At 28.9% G+C, this 24,003-nt stretch overlaps 1 protein-coding gene across 1 annotated transcript in view; it reads right to left on the bottom strand.

Annotated features, from left to right (window-relative positions):
- The window catches only part of LOC129956902 (carbonic anhydrase 1-like), a 92,301-nt gene extending 68,504 nt beyond the window's left edge, over positions 1-23,797 (bottom strand). Inside the window, exon 1 of the mRNA XM_056068914.1 lies at positions 23,389-23,797. Within this exon, the coding sequence (XP_055924889.1) occupies positions 23,389-23,614 (226 nt within the window). The 5' untranslated portion in view covers positions 23,615-23,797. The remainder of the gene's footprint in view (positions 1-23,388) is intronic.
- Positions 23,798-24,003: the final 206 nt, after the last annotated feature.

Raw genomic sequence — 24,003 nt, 5'->3', positions numbered from 1 at the left:
AATAATTGTACTATGCCTATAATCTTCACGCAAGTGCTAGCAATAAATTGGCAAAGTTTTATCCTAAACCGATTAATGGTACGGCAGGGCATAAAATACAAACAAAAATTCACTTTTATATATTAGATTTGCCCTATTTATAAAGCACAAAAAAAAATTGACACAACAAAAATCAAATTAGATTAGAAGTTTAATCCCTTGACCCCCTAACTTCTTAATTAAATTATACACTCATATTTAGGACATTTACTGTTATTTCAATCCCTATAATAGTAAAAAACGGCACTTGAAACATTAAACCGTTTCTTAGTGATTTTTGTGCTTTTAAATTAGTTAATTTTCATAGTCACAGATTTAAATACTAAAAATTCCGTCATTTGATGCACGTGTCATTTTAAACGAAGGGGTTAAATTTCGCAATATAGATGTCATGCCAAATATGATAAGGCAGGCACTACAATCAGCTTCAACACATGTGGAAACGATGACGTACATGTACAGGGTTGATGAGGAAATGAGAGTGTTAGCGACTTCCTCTAAAAAGCGGGTGGGTCCACCATCATCATGACATCGTTTTCCGCCCTAGGGGTTAATTATTGAACGATTGCCATCTATGAATAATTGATCGGGGCGGCCGTTTTTCACGCGGTATTTTCAGATCTTTGAGGAGTCAATAATGCACGATATGCAAAAGATGACTGGCAGAGATTTGGAAAGTCGCTATTTCGGCACTGACGCTTTCAGTTTATGAAAAAGAAAATAATTAAATATCCACGGATGTATGAAAGGAATGAAGTTTTCAGATCATATTTCTATTTACTGAGAGAGTTTTAGGAGGCATCCATTTATGAGACACTACATGAAATCTTCCCCGATAAATTCTTCCTCTTCACATTCTTTACAACAGTTTTACAAACAACAGCCTCAGAATTTTTTCTCTCGTTATAGCATTTCCTTTATAAAAAAGAAAAACCTTGAACAATTTTTCCAGAAATGGCCAAAATAACTAGCGGGAGTCGTCTCTCTAGAACTTTCTAGATTACTCTCTGAAAAAAGAGAGGCCGCGGTGACCTGGTGGTAAGGTCTTGGTTTCGGAACCAGTGGATTTCAGATTCGAGACCCGATTCCACCGTAAAATCGTCGTATAAGCGTGTCTGGTGCACGTTAAATCAGTTGGGGCCAAGCGTCCTCCCGCTGATGCGATGTAGAAGTTTGGAGATAGAGGGTGCAAGCTTGGGTGTCGTCCTCGTCATTTGACCGCGGTTCAAAATGACGAGATCCGTCCCAAAATAGCCATAGTGTTGCTTTAAAAACGGGATGTAACTGAACTCTGAAAAAAGAGTTATCCATGATCCTCCGTCAAAAATTTTGAACCTTGGGTAAGGCAGAGAACGCATTGCATGGCATTGAAGAACAATAGTTACGAAATATTAAGCTTTGGCGTGAACTGAGCATTTTTACTAAATAGTCTGATCCTTGGCGAGCTTTTCGGCGATTGAGTCCCAGGTTAACAGTATCCGAAAACCGAATTTGTGCTTCAGGCGCGTTTTTTCCCAACCGAATGAAATCATAATTTGACACAAAACTGCACTTCTAATTACAAAAATCACTAAAAAATTTAAATTTTTTTATATAAATTTAGGCCATTGCATGTTTCACTTGTACTTTCAGAAACATGTAAACGCGACATGTTGACAGACGGTCAACACTTTTTCGGATTTGGCACAAAATTTGACAGATATCTATACTATAGGTATTAAATCTTTGTACCGAATTTCATTCATCCAGTTTTCTTCGTTTTGCAATTATGTTCATTTATATTCGAACAGCAGACTTTCTCTGAATGGAGTTTGCTGAAATTTTGATAGAAATCTACGAATTTGTTAGAATAAATGTGGGTAAAGACAACATACTAAATATCATCCGACTAGCTGCTCAATGAGCTTTTGAGTAATCTTTGTCACACAGGTATTTTTCCAAAAATGCATTCTTCGAACTCATGCAGATCTAAAATGTGAAAATTTGCTAAAATACCGAGTTCGATCCCCCCCCCTTTAACGATTGCAATACTTTCAATTAACAATTTTATGAGAAAGTAAAAATGGAGAAGCGAGTGTTACTTACAAATAAACAAATTAATATTTAGAAACTGATTTACAAGCGGACATACACATGCAGAAATGAATCAGAACAAAAGGACAGAATTATTTAGAGACAGTAGGACAGAATGCAATAAAAAATATAAATATTATTTTCTCGTTTACGTAGGATAATAGAATGAAAGTACTGAAATTGTTAAAAAATTAGAATTTGAGATTTCGTAGAATTTTCAAGTTTCAGTTCATTCTAAATTCGGGAAAAAAAAAAGGAAAAAAAAGGCTTTTGGAACTATGTCAGTTTATTTGTGAACACGATATCTCAAAAACGTAACGAGACAGACGATTGGTTATGATCTAAAATATAAAACCTATAATTAAAGATCAAAGATATAATTTAAGATCTAAATCTATCTTTTCTAATAAATTTTGAAAAAAGATAAGGAAAAAAATGTGAATGTTTGCTAATCAAAGCAGATTTCAAAAATTCAAACAAGCACCTTTTTTTTTTTTTTTTTTTAATTTGACTTCTTTGCAATCTTAATCTTTATTATAGGAACTTGAACCTCCAGAATGAAACTTCCTCTAAAATTTCGTTCTGGCGGTGACTTCGCCGGAGCAATCACCAACCTCAACATGTCCGCAATAAACTGGCCATTTCCTGGAATTTTTGGCGCCAGAAAAACTATTTTCATTTCGCCTGAAAGCAGCTTTAATAACGACAGCCTCTTCGGACATGCCTCTTTCTTTATATTAAAAAAGAAAAATGCTTTGTTTGAAAAGGGCAAAATATAATGCATTTATCCTCTGACGAAGAGGAATTTAATTTAAAAAGAAATAACATGGTCCCAAGAAAATAAGAACAGTGACTATTAATTTACCTCAATCCGAGAACGGCCGTGCTGCTAATGATTTATACTTTATCATATAAATCATATGGTATATATTAGAAATAAATAAAGACAAAATATTAAATAATATTTACAAATTCCGACATTTTAGATCTCTTTCAACGCGAAAAAAAGGTTTATTATTATTATGTTTGCATGGCAAATCTGTGAATTGAGAACGAAAAAATGCAAGAAACTAGGAAAGAATAAATCTGGCACTTGGCTCTGGCCGGAAATGCCCTTTCGTATCACATTTTCAAATAAATACTCCTCCCTTTCGTTCAACAAGAAAAACAAAATAAATACAACCCTTGAAATAAACTAAAAAGTCTCAAAAATATATAATTTGCCACACAGTAGAATCTAGCTCACCAAAAATTGCACAATATTTACAATGGTGTTTTAATTACGTATCTCATCATTAATACCTACATATGCATCAAATTTTGAATCAAACCTACCAAAAGGAAAAAGAAATTTCATACACACAAGCTCAATTACTTATTACTTACTATAAAAACATATATGAAAGAACAATATTTATAAATATCTTTTGGTACATTTCGGGTTTAAAGGCGACCAAAAAGCGCCAAGAAAAAATTTCGCCAATTCAGCCATTTCAATCTTCAAACTATATAGCAAACTATATTCGCACGTTCAAAATTTTTCATAATAAATAATAATGCACTTGAGTATAATTTTATAATTTGGCGAAATTTTTTCTTGGCGCTTTTTGGTCGCCTTTAAAACCGAAATGTACCTAGCTTTAAAGCGCACTTGTTGCCAATCACGGAAATAATAATAAATTAATCATTGAATTGTTTTAATTAAGCATAGTCACTAACATACAAGGAAAATAAGCAATACTAGTATTATTAACTTTTTCAGTACTGCATTTGCATTCTTTTACTCGTTTTCACAATTTTTCTTGGCATGAATGCGAAGGAAACATTTCGCATTTAAGACATTCCATTTACTAATACAAGCAATATCACAAATTTAATGGAAATAGTCGCATCAATTTCCGTTTAAGTAATCGTGACTGTAGAAAGTAAAGGAAATTTAAAAAGAAAAAAATATTACAATCAAAATAGTAGCATTTCGGGGGGGCGGGGGGTAAAAGAAAGTATAAAAATGGTTCGAAAGAAATCGAAGAGAGAATCACAGCAAATGGAACGATCCCTAATCCCCAACTCATCTCAAATAGATTTATGGAAAATATTTCATTCGTACAAAACATATTAGTAACAGCATGTAGTACAATTCGAAAATACTGCTAATTCAGAAAACTTCCAAGAAAATCTAATAATTAAATACAGACACGATTTTTTTTTCAACGTTACTACAAATAGTTCCAATTACATAAGTGAAGTAAAATTTTATAAACAAAATTTACGATATAGGGCTTGAAACTATTTAATAAGTTTTCTTCGATTTTGTTCACAAGTTTTAAGACAATCTTTGAAATTTAAAATTATTTGGCGTCATTAATATTAATCACTTTCATTAAATATAAAGTCTAGCCTTTATTTGTCAAAGTAGATTTCAAATTCTTGTCATTTTTTCTATAACACTGTTTTCGACTGATTGCTCTTAACTTATAACTGCATTTATTATATTTTAACTATATATATATAGATTCAGGTATTTAGTTCTAATATACATTGTCGAATTTCGGCGCAGCGGGGATTTGCGTCGACCAGAAAAATCAAAATCAAATCTACACAGATCATCACATCTGTTTATCTACCGTACATAATATAATGCTAACGTACACGGTGCAGAAATTGCTCTTATTACATACTGTCGAATGGCAACAGTTAAGTGTAAACAAATAACTATTCGAACGTTTTGAACTTTTTACAGACGCACTTAATTCAATGCTTCGCCGATTAATGAAGTTGCAAAACTTAATAAGATGTGCTCTTAATAGGACTCATCAAAAACACTCTTCATTTAGACAAAAGAACCTCTTAAAGAAAAAGTGTTAAACAAAGTTTAATCTAGCATGAATATAGGCTTAATTATTGTCAAATGAGTAACCGCTATGACTTATCTATGAAAAATGATGACCATACTTTTCAAAACTATTTTCGTGAAAATGATTTTTGCAGCAACTCAAAAAATTACATTTCTGATAATATCAATTTTATTTCCATGTTTCCTTTATTTTTAATAAATTCTTTAAATGTCATAAATAATTTTCAACAGAAAACTTGTAATGTTATGGAATTTAAATTCCGTTATAAAAATATTCACTCTCATACTTTTACCAGTATTAGTTTAGTTATATTAACGTCCCGCTTTAAAGCAACACTAGGGTTATTTTGGGACGGACCTCGTAATTTTAAAACGCGTTCAGATGACGAGGATGACATCTGACCTGGTACCCCCGCCCTTTATTATGCACTATAATTGAACATCTGCTCCTTTGCTTTTGAACATTTGGCAAGACCGTTGTTGGCGATTTTTAAAAATTGCGCCAAGCAGGGGGTTAAACTCCGGTCGTACCATTAAATATTTTATGCAATTCCAACTTTAATAGATTCTTCAGCAAAATATTTTAAAGCTTCAAATTTTGATAGTCATATAATTCACTCATAATATTATAAAGGCTTTCAGTCATAAAGTGATATGTATCTCTCTAATTTTCTGTTACCCCTCGTAGAATTTATCCTTTAAATTAAAGTGTAAATGATTAATCTGCAATTAATATAATAATATTTTTTACTGAAACAAAGGATTTTTTTAATAATATGATTACTGATAATAGAGTCACTGAGCGTTTAAATTTTATGGGCACTAAAGAATATCTTTCTTAATTTATGTAATATCTCAAGAATTTGTCAACAAAATTTTCTCAGATTCATCATGAACAGATCGATTCATTAACAATGTTTATTTTAAATGCATCAAACACTAAGAAAATAAAATGAATCGTTTAAAATAATCGGTCGAAAACAGGTTTAAAAAAACTACTTAAAAAACGATGTACTTAAAACTATAAGCATATACAAAAAATATATAACTAACATAAATACAATTTCATTACAAAAGCATGCAACTAACCTAAAAATAATTTAAATCATCCGTTGATAATGGTTGTCATGGCAACAATCAGAACACAATGCGCATGCGTGAATTTTCTTCGCCAATTACGGTAACGCAAATGCGTGAATTTTTCTACGCCAGTTGGGGTAACGCTATGCAGATTATACATTTTTAATTTCCTTTATTCTGTGTTATTTTAATTCAAAAGTACTTCAAAATGAATCTGAAACATCGATTCATTAAAAATGTTTAATTTTAAATTCATAAAACATTAAGAAAATAAACAGAATCATTTGAAATAATCCGCCGAAAAATGTTAACCCTAGCCTCATTACTGTTGGGAGAAAAAAAAACTGAAGCCTTACTCATTTGGCGGTGGGGAAAATGAAAGATTTTTTTGGCGGGAAAGTTAGTTTTTAATTAATAATTAAAATTAAAATTTCAAAAAAAGGGACCCCAGGTGCACATTCCCGACCTCTAAGGTATACATGTACCAAATTTGGTAGCTGTAGGTCAAATGGTCTTTTATGTAGAGCGCCGACACACACACACACACACACACACACACACACACACACACACACACACATTGAGCTTTATTATAAGTATAGATAGAAATATGTAAATAAAAAGCAGGAGATTGTAATCGTTTCTGATGTGTCTGCCAGAAATCCATTTCAATGCTTTCTTCTTTCAGTGTGCTTTTATAGATCACAATATTAATGCTTAGGACCTGGCTTATCTATGTCAAGCTACATAGATATTTTCTTCGCCTTATTATTCCCCGTTCTCTTTGGAAATGATCAATGATTTCAAAATCCCGTTTCATTTAGAATAATGCAGATTTTAAATAATTAGAATATCATCATAAAATTTAAAACTCTTTCATTAAGAAAACGAACAAAAAAAATGATCACAGATGCCAGGTGTAGGCTGTAAATAAAATACGACATTTGCAGTATTTTGTATAACCCATCAAACTTTCTAAAACTTCGTAAATCAAAAGATTCCAAATCATACTAAATTGCTGATGTAAAATAAGTTAACCCTTTAAAGGGTCATTTTTTTCTAGTCATATTATGTTAAAATATTTTTAGGCCTGAAATAGGAATTAGGCTTGAAATATTTTTAGGCCTGAAATAAGAATTAGGCTTGAAATATTTTTAGGCTTGAAATTAGAATAAGAAAAGGGATTCGTTTAGTTTATTAGATAAATTTAATTTGATTCATTAATTAATTTGGTTAATTAATAATTAAGTAACAAATCAAGACACGTCATTTTGTCTGAAATAAAGAACTGAAGCATCTAAGTTTTTGTTTTGCTAAAAATTTTTGTCAGAACTTATGACAACCTACATAATTCCGTACAAAGATTGATAAATTTGGTGGGAAGCATACTTCCCACGGTCCTAGAAAGAGTTAATCAAATAACAATTAAAATATGTTATTTTAAATTGGAAATACTCGTGTGCACTATAAACAGAACTTAACTAAGACAATTAAAATAACACGCCTTTAATGTCGGACCATTTGGCAGAATCATGGTTATAAAGTTATATTCAAATTATTAATATCTGAAATCAAATATAGCCAATATTCCCTGCAAATCAGTTAGCGACTCATTATAAATATATTGTAGACTTAATAAAAAGTATTTCTTCAACAAAATTCGTGTGAAAAAACTGAGATATCAAACAAGAACTATTCGTTTAAAATAAGTAGATCTCCGATTGCTCCAAAGCAAAGTGATCGTTTTCAAGTAGTAACACAGAAAACTGAAAATATTCTTCGAAATCAATTTTCCTCGACTTATTTTCCTGCCTTTCTCGCTATCATCGTTCCAAATATGGCCCGAGAGAACCATTCGAAAGACAATAGAGTTCGTCACGCGTTTTTTGAGTGATGTTCCATTGTCGTCGCAACATCGGAACACATAAAAACGCCAATCCTCTGCGTGTCTCGGTGGCGTTCTCGCAATAATTCAGACGATTGTACCACGGACCGGAGCAGGAAGAAGAAGAAAATCTTACAAAGCTTCACGAATGCGAGTGACGAGACACACATAAAATGTTCGCCAGCGAATAAAGAAAGAAGAGAACTGCACAATGGCGCCTAGAATCTGATCAGTGTTGCCATTTTGAATTGTAAATTATAGTGTCATAAGAATACACATTTTAAATCGTCAAAGGAGTGTAAAAAATCGTTTTTTTTTTTTTCCCCTTCTTTTTATTTTAGGCAATGATATTTTCTTCTTCTTATTTTAGGCAATGATATTTTATAGTTCAATCTTCCCTTCATACTGTTTTTGCAAATAAAGAGGAAATTCTATATTGAATTGGTAAATTTTGAAAAAAAGAAAGAAAGAAAGAAAGAAAAAGCTTAAAAAAATGCTTTTTGCACTAGTTCCAGGATTTTAAACTCAAAATTCTGACATCACTTTTCTGGCATTTAAATTACTGACATTGAATGCATTTATTAAAATTCTATAAGTTAACAATACTGAAATATATGAAAGGAATCAATCAATAAAAAAATTACTAATTAAACTTAAATTTTTAAAAATATATATACATTTCTATAAAAGTGTATAATTCAGTTATTTCATAAAACATTATTATATTATAGGACATAACAGATCCTATGTATTGACGTTGCATGCCATAATGATTACCTATATGACGGCTGTTAAGCCTAATTTGGCGTTGGATAAAACTTTTTGTTGACCTCAGAATTGGATTTCGTTTACATTTCTTTACTAGGACTGAATGAAAGTTATTGGTGACATCGCGAAACATTTTTAAAAAATATTTTTTATTCCATTAATTAATTACGAGAAGCGTTGAATTAAGTTCAGCTGTAAAAACATTCAACATGATTATTTGTTTACATTTGACTATTGCCATTCAATAATAAGTAATGCCAATTTCTGCGCCACATTTTTTGCATTTTATATATTCGATGCGTTGGTCGCAAAAAAATTCGGCTAAATTCACATATCAATTAAAAAAGAGTAGTTTGATTTTATCGCAATGTTTATATGATAAAAATCGCAACTTCGGGTTTAAAAAATACGAACTCTTACAGCATTCACAAATTTATAGAAATAATAATACAATCGCATTGATAAAATCCCGCTCTGCTTGAATTTCCGATGACAAAGCTTCAGAAAAGAACCGAGCAAGATAAAATTTATAACACTGTTTACTTCGCTACCCATAGAAGACTGACTTTGTTTCAAAAGAACTTTCAGAGAAAACTGGCCCACAATTGTGTTTCGTTAAAGGAAAACCTCCAAAGTTAGCTAGATTGCAGCTAATTATCAATCAATCCGCTGTTAACTCCTTGATACACAAATTTATTAAATTTCTAATGAGATGATACATCTTATTTGAGACAATAATTATTATTTTAAATCCTAAAATGATATAAGGGCACTTAAGATAATGATTCGTTTTTAAGTGTTTTTTACATTTTAAATTACTAAGATGTTTTCACTCAATTGTCACAGTATGCGAAGGGGTTAATATGGCATAAATGTTTTAAATAATGTTGGTTAAAAGCACAGCTAAAAGATAGATCCTATAATTGTCAGCTACACTAACCCTTTAACGTACTAAATTATTTGAGGGCGCGTAAAATGCGACTTTTATTATGAATATATCTAATAAATTTTGGTTCATTAAATTTTCAAATTAACCTATCAATCTGATTTAGTAGAACTATTTTTATTAGCTCAAAAATAATCTGAAATAAGATGCAAATAATACATTAGAAATAATTTGATTTAATTTTAAAATATATCTTTTTCTATCTATACTTCTCAGCCATAACAGTACCTTAAAATGCTAGGCTTAAATCTAAGTCTAAAATCTAGATCTAAATATACAGGTAATTAAAATTACTTATATCATTATATAATGATTCTAATACTTTTATTTGTTTTGTATTATGTTAATCCAAAACATAAGATTTTTTTCAGTCTCTGATTTATTGGATCTCTTCCACTAAAGGAGAGATGGTCCGAATCACAATAACATGCTGGATATAATCTGAGGGCTTTCATTTTTTAAATGAAGAAAATAATTGAAAGCTTTTTATTTCCTCGACTAAAGCATAGATAAAGTATTGTAATGGTCAAAAGATTCGAACTCGAGATTTTGACGAATCTTCATGCTTTAGACCTCCTTGAGTTTGGAAAATATCTGTCCGTCCACGACACAGGTAACTCAAAACTGCTTTGAGCTAGACGGATGAAATTTGGTCAGAACCAAATTTGCAGATTTCTAACAAATTATGAGTAAAGTCTGTGCAGATGACGACTGTCTGTCCGGCCGTTCGAATATAAATTGACAAGATGATTACAAAACTAAGAGAACTAGATAGACAATATTCGGTAGACAGATTTAACATCTATATTGCAGATATCTATCAAATTATGAACCACATCCAACAAGGAATTGACCATCCGTCAGTCTGTACTTTCAGAAACGTGTAAACGGGATGATTCCAAAACGTAGTGACTTAAATGTATCAAATTTGGTATGCGATGTTATGACTACAAATGTAATTCTGTATAAATTTCGGTCGCAATCGGTTGAGAGAAAACACGTCTAAAACACAAATTCGATTTTCGGATCCTATTAATCGCATGGCACGGATTATTAGCCAATTTTAAATCGCAAGTTTAAGAAGCGCCATTCAACGCACGTATGATGCAAGATGTTAAACGGTACTTTTCCGTTAGCCGGACGCAAATGTCGCCAATTGTGAACCAAACGCGAATTTGGCGTAAGAAATTTGGCGAAATTCTACATTATTTGGCGATTTTTCTCTTGTGCCCGGTTAACGGAAAAGTACCTGCTAAACTTAAAGTGATCCACAAATATCTGAAGATAGAGATTAAATTTCAAGATGAAAGGATTAAAGATTTCGAATATGTATGCTAATCAAGTGAAATCTTTTTATTTTCTCGTATACAAAATATAGAGGAAGTATTGAAATTGTCAAAATAAAACTCGAGATTTTAACAGACCTCCACATTTTAGACCTCCTTGAGTTCCAAAAACACATTTTTGGAAGTATGTCTGCCTGCTTCGTATTCCTGTTTGTGTCAAAAGTAACTCGGAAATGCTTCGAACTAGACGGATGAAATTTGGTATACGGATTTTACACCAAATTTGTAGATATCTGTCAAGTTTTGAGCAAACTATGTTCAGAGAAAGCCTGTCTATCCGGCTGTTCGAATATAAATGACTATAGTTGCAAAACGATGAGAATGACCAAATGTTGAGCAAAGCTCAACAAAGGATTGAATATCTGTCTTAACTTTCAGAAGAATGTAAACTCGGTGACTAAAGAACGCAATGATTTAAATGTTTCAAATTTGCCATGTCAGTTTGTGATTGCAATTGTAGTTTTGTGTCAAATTTTTGTTTCATTCATTTAGGAAAAATGCGCGACTTTATTTTCGGATACCATTAACCGCATGCCAGGAATTCATTGCCAAAACACTCGCCAAGAATGGCACGACAGATTCAGTAAAAATTCACACCAACGTCTAATATTTCGTAACCATTGTACACCAGTGCTATTCAAGGCATTCTCTACCCTAAACAAAGTTCATGATTTGTTGCAGGTGAGGGATAACAACTTTATAAGAGATTATGCGAGAAAGTTTACGGGGGACTACTCCAGCTGGCCTTCTTCGAGAGTGCGCATCCTATCTTAGGAGCCTTTACATGATGACCTACGAAAAGAGACAGGTAATATAATCACTGAAGAAGCTGTCAATGTTTTCTTTTGTGCGTGTAGCTAAGGAAGGATGAGGCTCGACAGCTGACAGCTATAGTTTCCTCAGAATTAAGAAAGACGATCGATATAATCACTCCAGCTGCAGAAAAGGAAAACGCCGGTAAGCTTTTTGGCATACAGAAATCCTTCTCTTATAATAATGTGAAGGTGCAGAGAGCAAACAGAGAGAGATGCGAAAGAAAAATGAACTGGAATCTACTTTAAGGTGTACGTACACACTACAAGATTTTTTTTTAAATTTTAACTTTAAAAATCCAGTTTTTTCACAGTAGGTCATTAATATATATTTAAACTCATTTCAGTGAGAAAAAACCATACTACACAAATTATTAATTAATTAATTAAATAATATTTAATGAGCTAATGAGCCTATTTTTTGAAACATGACATCTTAAATTCTAATTTGTACAGATACGCAATTTAGTTGGAAATGATGCCTCATATTAGTCTTCATGTTCTTTGCCACAATCAAGTTATAAAAATATATAGTTTTTTTAAAACAATTTATTCATCAACGATGAATACAAAAAGCGAGATTTTTTCTGCAATTTAACTTTTAAATAGCTATTAAAAACTTATTTCTATAAATATAACTTTGATTGAGGCACAAAACATCCACTGTTTCATGCATATTATTTTGATATATAAATAACTGTATTTGGTTTATTTCTTGTTGAGTTATGATTGTTTGAATGAAGCAACATATTGTGAAAATATCATTCTTCATAAAATGAGTTTTAAAAAAACCGTAACTAGAGTTTTTAATGAAAGCACCTCAAGAAAAATAATTATAACTCGAGAAATATTTCGAATATTAACAACATCTTGGTATCGTTGGAAAGCTAAAGGATCAGAAAACATTATTAAGCAATAAAAAAATATTCAATATTTTGAAGGATTTTCGAAGTTTCAAGTGTGTACATACACCTTAAGGATTACAGCTCATTTCTCCCTTTGTATTTGTGATATCAAGTTAACAGTTTGCCTTGATTTCATGTCATCATGGTGAGACTTATTTATACAGTTTATCTAATAACTACATAAATAAATGTTCCGTGAATTTTAAGATACAATTAAGAGTAAAGCTTTGAAATTTTCAGTTCCTTAGATATTTTTTTATTGCAAAAACTATACATCTCCGACATTGTAGCCTGTTATATTATATTATATTATATATAATGATAATTCAAATTAAATTTTAAATGATTTCCTCATTTTTATCTTAAATCGGTTCGTGATAACTTCATTTTAAAATGCATACTCATTTTCTGATCCAAATCTCACTTTTTTTAAGCAATTATTGCTAACATGCGCTCTAGAAAACGGATGACTGTTGCCATTTTTCTCACTCTAATCAAGGTATAAAAATCCCTAACATTTACCCCTTCTTTTCAAACATACCCAAGATTCCCTTTCCTAAGTCGACACGAGGCAAAGAAATCTCTATCAGAATCTCTTACTAAAATCACTAAAGGGAAAAATTTGGTCACTTTGCACTTCTCTTCGGGTGCGAACTCACGCGTCCCGCCATTTCCCCTGTGTTTAAATTATGCCTCCTGTGGTACTTTATTCCAAAAATATCATCTTTCGTCCAGGCATCTACCAAAATTAGTTGCGTATTTTAATATATATAACACATTTTTTAGCAGTTTCGTGGCTGAAGACAGAGAAGACACTTTGAATTTTTAACTTTGTTTTTATTACATCCCGAGAGGCATGATTTATGTACAAGCAAGTAGCGACGAGGTACTCCAATCTACATCATAATATGTACAAGAGCGAAAACAGACAGAAATAATTATCACCAATGATTATATAGTATGAGATTCCGATAGAGATTTCTTTACGCGTATCGATTTAGGTAGGGGAAATTAAGAATATTTCAAAAGAATTTGCGAGCTCGACAAATTTTTATCCCTTCACTGAGAGTGTGTGAACTGCCGATTTCAGCAGTTTTACAGAGCTTCTGTTGCATTAATTAAATAAAAAAGGTGCAATTGGATCAGGAAATACTTTAGAATTAAATAATACAGGTTAAAAATTAGGAAATTTATTAGCATTTTATATTATATTATATATATAACGTTATTTTAGAAAATTAAGTTTAAATTAAAATTTAATTTTTAGCTTAATTTAGCAAATAGTAACTTCATTCTAAAATATTATCTTATTTCCTGATCCAATTCCACCTTTTTTTAAAAAAAAATTAATGCAACAGAAGCTCTGTAAAATTGCTGATATCGTCAGTTCCCACACTCCGAGTGAAGGGATATAAATTTGTCAAACTACGCAAATTCTTTTAAAAGATCCCAATTATTATCTTGCCTGGGTCGATACGTATAGTGAAATCCCTATCAGAATCTCTTTGTATATAAGCACTGGGAAAAATATTTTCCCTCTCGTTTACGCTCTTCTGCTTTTGTGGTGCGCTATGAGTGGATGTGTTTTGTCCGCGCCTTTTGTACATAAATCATGCCTTCCGGGATGAAATAAACCGAAGAACGGATTTTTTTTCAGAGCAAAATTTTTCAGAGACACTTTGTACATTCAAAATATTTATAATTACGAAATAAATAAAAAAAAATTGTGTCATTAGTCGAAAATTAAACAAATCATTTTTGTACTAATACCGTGCAATTACTTTATCTGAGGCCGCCACCACCACCACCACCAACAACAACAACAACAACAATAACAAAAAAAAAAAAAAAGAGGATATTCGTTGGAAGTACGTCTCATATCTCTTATCTCAAAGGGAAGTCCTTACCATCAGGCAACAGAAGTTTGTGTTAAATATTGTACTGAGGTTTGATAAACTTATGCTGTCCTTTGGGTTCAACCAGTCATTTTCAATCAAAGTTAATTTAACATAGATCTATTAATGTCCTGTTAAGAAGTTACGTAACTTCTGAAATTCTGTACAACTAAATACGCCAGGGGACAATACGATATTTCCAAAATTAAACTATCAGTTAATCGATTAATTTTTATCAAATATTTCGTACTCGAAAGTGTCATTTAATGGCAAATTCGCAAAAAAAAAGTTTGATTTCGTTATTTAAACTTCCTAAAATGATTAAAAATTTTAAAATAATAAACTAATGAAAAATCAGGAGTCCAAAACGAAAGTCGAAAAAATGAAAGGTGCATTCTATAAAAATGAAAGTGCATAAAAAATGTCATAAAAATTTAATGTATCGACATATTAATCATTTTCGGACAGATCGCTTCTGCTAAATTTATTTGTGACTGAAATCTTTATAACAACATTACAAAATTTATCACTGCGAAGGCCATGTTAGTGATATATTTTTTAAATCTTATCATTTTATTCTGAAATGGTACTGAAATATTTTAATATGAATAAAATTTATTAGTTAAATATACCACTAAATGAAAACAAATTAACTCTATACAATTAAAAAAAATGTAATAATAAATTGAAATTAATAAAATTGTAAACCATTGTTCAAAACTAAAAAAAAATAAAGATTTTGTTCCGTATCTGTGTAGTTTACGAGACGAATCAAAAAGTGCAGTTATAAAATAAGATTTATTTTATATAATGTATAACCAGACATTTACATTTTTAATAGCGCCATGATGTCACGAACTGATCACCATTAAAAAGTTCATGTACACGGTAAGTAGAATTTAACTAGGACAATTAAAACAACACGACTTGAAAGTCAGACAATTTCGTGGAATCATGAACATGGAGTAATTTTTTTAAAAAATGTATCTGAAATCAAACACAACCCACACTCCCAGCGGGACAACTGGTCGCTTTAGACGACCGGTGCATAATATTTGCAATTTAATAAAATATATTATAAAAAAATCCTTTTATAGGCTCAAACGTTTTTGTTTTTAATTAAAATATCCATTGAGTCCACGATATTTTTAAAAATAACCAAGAGATAATTTTTTCTGAAAAATATTAATATTTGTTATATTAATACTACACATATTGGTCACAAATGTTGAAGTATAAGAACGATTTTCTTCATTTGGCCAAAATGACTTGAACTATTTGTTTTTTAGCATCATTAAAGCACTATTTTAAAATCCATAACAAGCATAGTTAAAAAATATATTTTAAAAAAAGGGAATTTTTTTTTATAATGGTACAATAGTACAAAGAATAGTACAATGGTAGAATAGTACAAAAAGACAAAATCATGATTAATTTTCAATTAATTTAAAATTTCATTTGTGTGCTTTGAAAATTTTGATAGTGTTCTTCCTGTCTTATATAATAAATAACAGAAGTAGTCTCTTTAAAACTTTTTCGCATACTCTTTCATAAAGGTATTATACCAAATAATATGAAATATTAATCTTTGGCGTGAATTTAGCATTTTTATTGAATCTATCGGGCGTTCCTTGGCGATTTTTTTGGCTATTAATCGTGTCACGTTAACATGATTCCTCTTTAGTTAAGAATTAACAAGCAAATATATATAGCAAAGTCAAGCATCGAGTGCAGGAACGCTATATTCGAAGCATTGTTATTTGATTGGCGCAAAAAAGTGAATTTGGAAGCATTTGATAGACATGAAAGACTCTTCGACTACTGTTACTGTTAAACTACCATTAAAGTATAGAAAAAAAATTAGTCCTCTAGTTTGAGTTTTAAAAATTTAATGAAGTTTGTTTTTAACAGATTAAACGTTTTAAATGTTTCATTTTGATATCTCATCAATACGTTAATTTTTTAAATAAGAAATTGTTTTTTTTAAAAAAAGGTCAAAGTTTTTTTGTTTTTTTTTTTTAACTGGCAACTGTACAAATTTCTGCATTATTTATTCTAACATAAATCAAAAGAAGATCCAAAATATTGTATTTAAACTGACGTTGCGTGTAATTTTACCTAAAATTTTACGGTTTTTTCCTTCTAAACACAGATTCTCAAAATATTGAAAATCCCAACATTTTTTTATCTAATTTTCAATTAAATACAATGACTAAAAACAACAGATTAGAAATAAAGAGAAGAAAAAAGCTCTTAGGAAGAACTCGGAGAGCTGGTGTCATATTTTAGTTGTGTGCATTAATTATCCTTCCTAATCCTTTCTCCTCAAGTTCAATATTCAATTATATGGCTTTGCATTTCGTACTGCGTCGCCATCTAGCGAGAAATACTGAAATAATAAGATATCTGAAATAAGTTTTTGTGGCATTTCATAAGATTTTGAAAATTAAATTTTTTTAAAAGATGATTAAATATGCGTTTTCGTTTAGTAAATGTAAGGGCCATTGGTAAGAAAATGAAATCAAAATTTGTATTTTCCTATGCATAAAAGTAAAATTTTGAGTTTCATCACACAACGTTTGGATTTGACAATTCATTTATTTCTCACTATTAATGCTTATAGATAAAACATCTTAGTTCCGCAAAAATTTCCAAAATTCAGTGATAAGATATTATTGGGAGTAAAAAGAACTGATATAGATGGAAAAATTGTCAAGTTAAATTATTAAAAATAAAAAATTTACAAAAATTAACAATGACTATTAAATACCATCAAATCATTCCAAGATAAATTATTTAAAAAAATACAAAAATAAATAAGCTATTAAACAATATTTTACTATTACTTTTTCAAATTAATTTTTTAATATTGGTAATTGATTGCATACTTTGTAAATTTATTAATTTGTTTTTAATTTTTTTTTTTTACAAAAAAAATGTCTGTAAAATTTAGCACAACTTCAAATGCGAGTAATCTTATTAATAAACTTTGCTTTTCATTATCTTCATGCATTTGTCCTGATATTATTTCACAAAATAGTCTTTATTCCACTTAAATTAAAGAAATGATTCAATAGTGGGAAAAAAAAAAAAAAAAAAAGAGGAATGAAATTTTAAAGAAAAATAACAAGAATCAAAATTGGATTACCTTATTTTACATATACTAAAATTTAAATAATTGAATTTTTAAAGGTTAACTTTAAAAATACAAAATCTAGCTAACATTAGATAAAAATTATTTAACGTAAAACTACAACAATCTATTAAATCTTTATGTTAGTTGGTACAAAGACTCAAAAATTAAGCTATCATGGGTAATATGGAATATGTAGTTAATTTAAATATTACAAAGCAGCAAATTGAATTTCATAAAAAAATATTAAAATTCACCAAAATATTTAATTAGAAAATGCAATTTCTTGAACATTATAAAATAAAGCCATATTAAAGTTGCATAGAAAGTTATCCATAAAAAAAAAGATAAAATATTTTGAAAATATTTTACACTGAATATGTAAGTGATTTTCTTCATGCAGTGCCAAGCCAGCATAGTCATATTAATCATAAATTTTATTTATAATTTTTTTCTATAATTGTAAATTTTAAAAAAATAAAGAAATGAATGAAAAGCTTTGTAATATGGAAAAATCGGAAAAGAGCACATTAACAGAAAAATAAGTTATTTTTCTGCTAATTGAAATTTAATTGAGTTAAGTTATTTAGATAAGGAGAAGATAAAAACAATTTTTGCAAGAAATTCAGACAGTTCCGATTGATTTAAAAATTAATAACATTAGAGTTTTTTTAGAGAAATGCAAAATTCAAAATTATTCTTTAGTAAGTTGAAATGAAGTTATTTATTTATAAGTTGAAAAGATTAATTAAATAATATTGCAGGTGATTTGCTTTTTAATTAGATGGCTTACAATACAGAGCTATAAAAATTCTAAAGGGCAAAGTTTTTGTAAAATGCCTATCCTCACTTAGAAACTACATCTCACCAGTTAGATATGAAAATGACACAAATCTGCTTTCTCTTTTTAGCATATTTGTATTTTTGAATTTATTTATAAAAGTGTTTTAATTTCTTGGTATTTTACAAAAATGAAAATTTGTGAAATGGAGCAATATAGAAAAATTTATTAACATTGATATTGAATTTTTAATACAGCTGCAGATATTGTAACAATAAAAAAATAAAATAATAAATAAATTTCATTATTAAAATTATTATTTAAAAATAGCATTTTTATTAAGGGAATGAGATTTGCATAGCTGCTTGGTAACAGACATATTTTCAAAGGCTTATTTTTCACTGCAAAAACAAAATATATAGTTTGTAAAAATTTATTTTTAATGACATACACTATTCAATTTTTCAATATTTTTTTTAATAATTGGCAAATATTAGTTGCTTTATTCATTTATTTATTTAGAGGAAAAATTTAAGGCATTGCTGTGTTTGTATTGTAACTGTTTGTTTGTAACAAAATTTGGAAAAGATTATAATTCAATATTCTACAAATTTAGATTTGGAAAAGTAAAAGAAAATCTGAAATGTTGGCTATGTTGTCACAAAATCATACAAGAAACATATACTAAATTGACCAATATTAATATCAACTAAAAATTAAATTTTGTGTCTTATTGGCTCTAATAAAACTTAAAAATGAAGTAAAAAAAGTAAGTCTCTAGATCTTATGCATTTGGTAAATTTTGATAAATTTCTGTCAACAATAATTTTGGAACAATTTTGTGTTAAAAGTATGACCAAATTCACTTAAATGATTATTCTGTTATTTTTTAAATAAACCAGGACCTGAAAAAAAAAAAAAAAAAAAAACTGTCTCATATGCATACTTGATTTTTCTTCATATGATAAAATGAAATAGAAACTCAAGATTACAAAACTCAAAACAACCACTTAAAAAAAACATTAATTCTAACAATGAATGAAGAAGCTATTTTTTTTTTTTTTTTTTTCCTTTGCTTTACTTTTCAAGTGACAAATAGAAAAAAGAAAATTTGTTTCTTCAAACTGCTCAAAAAGTAAAAGACAGCTATACAAATACAAATATTACAGTGGGACTGCAACATCCCTAGCTTATTTCAGTACATAAATTTATTTATTTAGTTCTGTATTTACTATTTGAATCCCTCGCCAATTTAATCTTACTATCCATACATTTTTAACTGAAAAGTAGGTTAAAGATTTTTTGAGGAAATTTTTTTTTTCCCGGTATCTTAAAACGGCTTTATCCCTTTCCAAATACTAAGTTTTTCCTTTGCCCCAATTTCCTTTGCCACCTGCATTAACAACGCAGTCCTAGTCCTCAGCCAATAAGGCATGTAATTAAGAAAGGAGCTGAAAACCAAACAACACAAGCAATAGGAAAAATGAGTTTTAAATGTCTTTTATTGCCATAAGTTTTCCATGGAATGAAATTAAATAATGAAGGAAAATCAAATAATTTAGTTGCAATAATTTTTAACTTTATTTTATAAATTTAAATAAATTGCTTTGCAATTTTTTTTTTTTTTTTCAGTTTTTACTTGGGAATGTTGGAATGTCAGAAAGGATGTTTGTAAAATCTCTACAATTCCAACATTATTCTATACGAACCTATTTAAGGTCAAATTATTTAAAGTTATAAAAAGTGTTTTGATTTGTAGAAAAAGGCTCATACAACTTGGAAGATTTTTTTTTTAAGGAAAATACCAAATATAGCAGTTTTAGTGCCACATTTTGTTTTAACCACTCAGAATAAAGTGCAGGAAGACAAAGGCAAATTCTTAAAAACAATTAGTAAATACACTGACATTGACAAGTATCACAGCGCATAAATAGAGAGATAATATCATAAATTATTAATTTTTCTTTCTTTTCCTTTGTATACCTACAAATTTTTGAAAGTATTATAATTATCAATGTTTTCATTTTGAGATTTTTAGGAATCTCCACATTTAAAACTTCTGAAATTCCCTTGTTCCCTCTAAAAAAAATATTAATTTTTTTCAGTTGATCCATGTATATACAAATATATTAATACAAAAACTGAAAAAGTTAAAGAAATGAAATTAAATATAAGATATCAACACCAAAATTATGAATTTATCAAATTCTGAACAAAATATGTCAAATTAAATTCTGTCTATTTATCCCTCTGTCTTTGTGTAGCTTGATAGTAATTAAAAATGAATTTAAGATTAATGGTCTTTTCACTCAAAATAAAATTAGAAAAGTATATTTTAATTTCTATATTTTTTTATTCACACCAGTAAATAATAACTTTATTGCTACATGTAATAATTTCAATATATTTCTCACAGAATGGTCAACATTTTTATAAATGAGACTAAGGATTGTAGCTACATAATTGTAAAAGTTCATTTTGAATTCCTTTATTTATTACTAAAATTTAGTAATTTATTAATTAAAATTTCTGAATTAAAAATAATTAGCATATTAAAAATTAACAATAAATGTTCATTAATCAATTATTAAGTTATTAATATTAAAAACAGACAAAAGTTTATCTAAAAATTATTATTAATGCAAAGTAGAAAATGTTATGCCTCTAACAAAAGCTCCGCAGTTTATGAAATGCATACACATCAAATATAAACAAGAAATATTCAAATAAAAAACTGAAACTGAATGCAATTTTGTTATCTTATTTATGAATTAAATAGAATTACATATCAGAGCTCCCAGTTACCAAAAAAAAAACTTTCTTCATCCAATTTTATTATCATTAAAAAGAATATTCTCAAATTATTTTACAGGCAATAAAATCTTTTTTTTAACTAAAAAATTTTCTTTATAGAATTAATATTTTGGAAAATGCATTCAAAATTATAAATTTCTTCTCTTTATGAAGAATTAAATAAGATTTTAAACTGTGTGTGTGCAAAAGGCAAAGATTACATAATTTTGAACACACACATACATGTAGAAAAAGAAACCAATATTTTAATCAATAAGAAAAAATTAATTAGTTTTGAAAATTTTGAAACCAAATTCAAGTGAAACTGAATTTTTAGAAAAGGATAGCTTTTATTATTTATCATCTGAATTATGTTTGAAAGAAAGAAAGAACCTTTATTACTCCTTTATCATCTGAATGAGATGAAAACTGTATTGATGACAGACCGTTCAGAGAAAGTTGCTTAAGATAAAGGAGAAAGTTCAGAGTTACATAAGATGTGACATAACAAGATAACAGAATAAATCTGATAAGGTTTCAAAGAGCATCTATTAATTCTTGAAAATTTAGGTCACTTTTTCCAAGATTAATGAAATCAGCTTATGTGCTCACCTCAATTCCCAACGAACACACATTTATCACATTTGATAATTTTATTTTTTATGCAAAAGAATTTGTTCCATAAAAAAAGAAAAAGTTTATTTTTTTTAAAAAAAAAGCATGTAAGTTGTGATTTCAGAAAAAAGAGTTCATATTTTCAGTCCAGCTTAACTGTTATTATTCGTAAGTCATTGATAATTAGTAACTATTATTTTTAAAGAATTTATAATAATAATTCATATAATTTAATTATTTACACATTTCCATAAACATAGAAAATTATTATTTAATATAAAGCATACATTTTATAGAATTCATATGATAATAAGCTATTTAAAACTCGTTTTAAATCAAGATTTTCTAAAATTGAAGTCTGAATATTTTTTTTTTCAATAAAATTTAATTAAAAAGTAAACATGAAACATCTAAACATTTGTTTTTATTTCTCAGCATCATAATATTATAAATTACAATGCATAAATACAAAAGAATCCATGTGTATCAAATATTACTTTATATGAAGAAAAAAGTCTTCTGAAACAATTACAGGATAGTAAAAAAAAGAAAAAAACCTCATATTAACAATCTCGTACAGATCTCGTTTAATTCTCTGAATGATGAACTGGCTCGATTCATTTTCCATATTTATTATTAAAAAATTTGTTATTCATATGAACATTTTCTTAAATATGCATGAATGAAGTATTTTTAAGTTTCTGAGATATGATCAGATAAAAAAAAAAGTTGGATTTATTCACTTTAAGGTCTAATTTTTTAAATTGAAAGAGATAAGGTCTATATAATTAAGTGCTGGAAAGATTAAAAATAAAATAAAACACTTTTAATCATGCAAACAAAAAGTTAAAAAATTCGATCATCTATGCTGAGAAATAATGTAATCATATAGCATATGCATATTAGTTTGCTACAGAAATATGTAAAATTCAAGTTTAAGTTGAAAGAGTTGGTAGAAAAACTAAATGTATATTGAAAAAAAAAAAATGTCATTCTACATAGGAAAATTTTTTAAATAACTTTTGTCATAAGTTAATTTTTTAAGCAATTTTTATTTCACAATTTTAATCTTTCACTAATTTTCTTCATTTGAAACTACATGCAATGAATCAAATGAAAGTTTTTTTTAAAAAAACGTAGAAATGCTAAACTTCAGACTAAATGCAAAACACACATCTAATATTCAGAAAATTCTATTTCCTTGTAGACTTCAATAAACAAATAATTATGTATACCATTTGCCACCTATATGTATACACATCTATCAAAAAAAGAACAATTTCTGAAGGAATAAATATCTTCTGCTTTATTTAATACCTAAAGGGAAAATATCTGAAAGGTTGAAACCAAAGCTATTGAAAAATAAGGAAAACTTATGCTTTATATGTGCAGTTTCTGCAATATATGAAATTTTTCAAGTTAATAAAAAAAAAAAAAAATACATAATGCAATACTGCACTTACCTTTTATGCCGTAGCCCCATTCAGTTGCTGGGGGTAAATCTGCGGGCCAAACGCAAACAGGTATTGAACAAAAATTCTGATCTAATGAATTTAAGATAGGGAAAGTAGGAATTGTGCATGCAAGTTTCGGGTGATAAAAGTCTGGATGTAAAATTCTCAAACTTTTAGCCCTGGAAGACGATAGAAGTATTTGGCGGAAACAAGTACTTAAATGGAAGACTCGCATGATTTTTACTAATGGTCGGCAGTGCTCAATAAAAGAATGAATAAAATGCCATGCATTACGAGGGGTTAACTTACGCGGGCTGTTTTCTTCGAAGATTGAATCACATGACAGTCATCTGCCGGATTAACCGTGATTAATACCGAACTTCTTGACGAATTTATCGTATTCCGATTTCGTAATCCCATAACAAGGAAGTTCTGTAAACATCAACAAATAACCACGAGGATTTTCAACTCTTTCAAGCCTCTTTATGTATATTGCACATGCGTAGAATACGTCATCCAAATGGACCTTGCAGCTGGAGGTATCCTTGAGTTTTTGATTGGTTGGTACTCTTTACGTGGGATGGATCATGATGAATTCAAATGATTGATAGAAAAAAAATGGAT

Source organism: Argiope bruennichi, chromosome 11 (assembly GCF_947563725.1).
Source record: "Argiope bruennichi chromosome 11, qqArgBrue1.1, whole genome shotgun sequence".
Taxonomy (NCBI): domain Eukaryota; kingdom Metazoa; phylum Arthropoda; class Arachnida; order Araneae; family Araneidae; genus Argiope; species Argiope bruennichi.
This window is presented reverse-complemented; position numbering and strand designations above follow the sequence as displayed.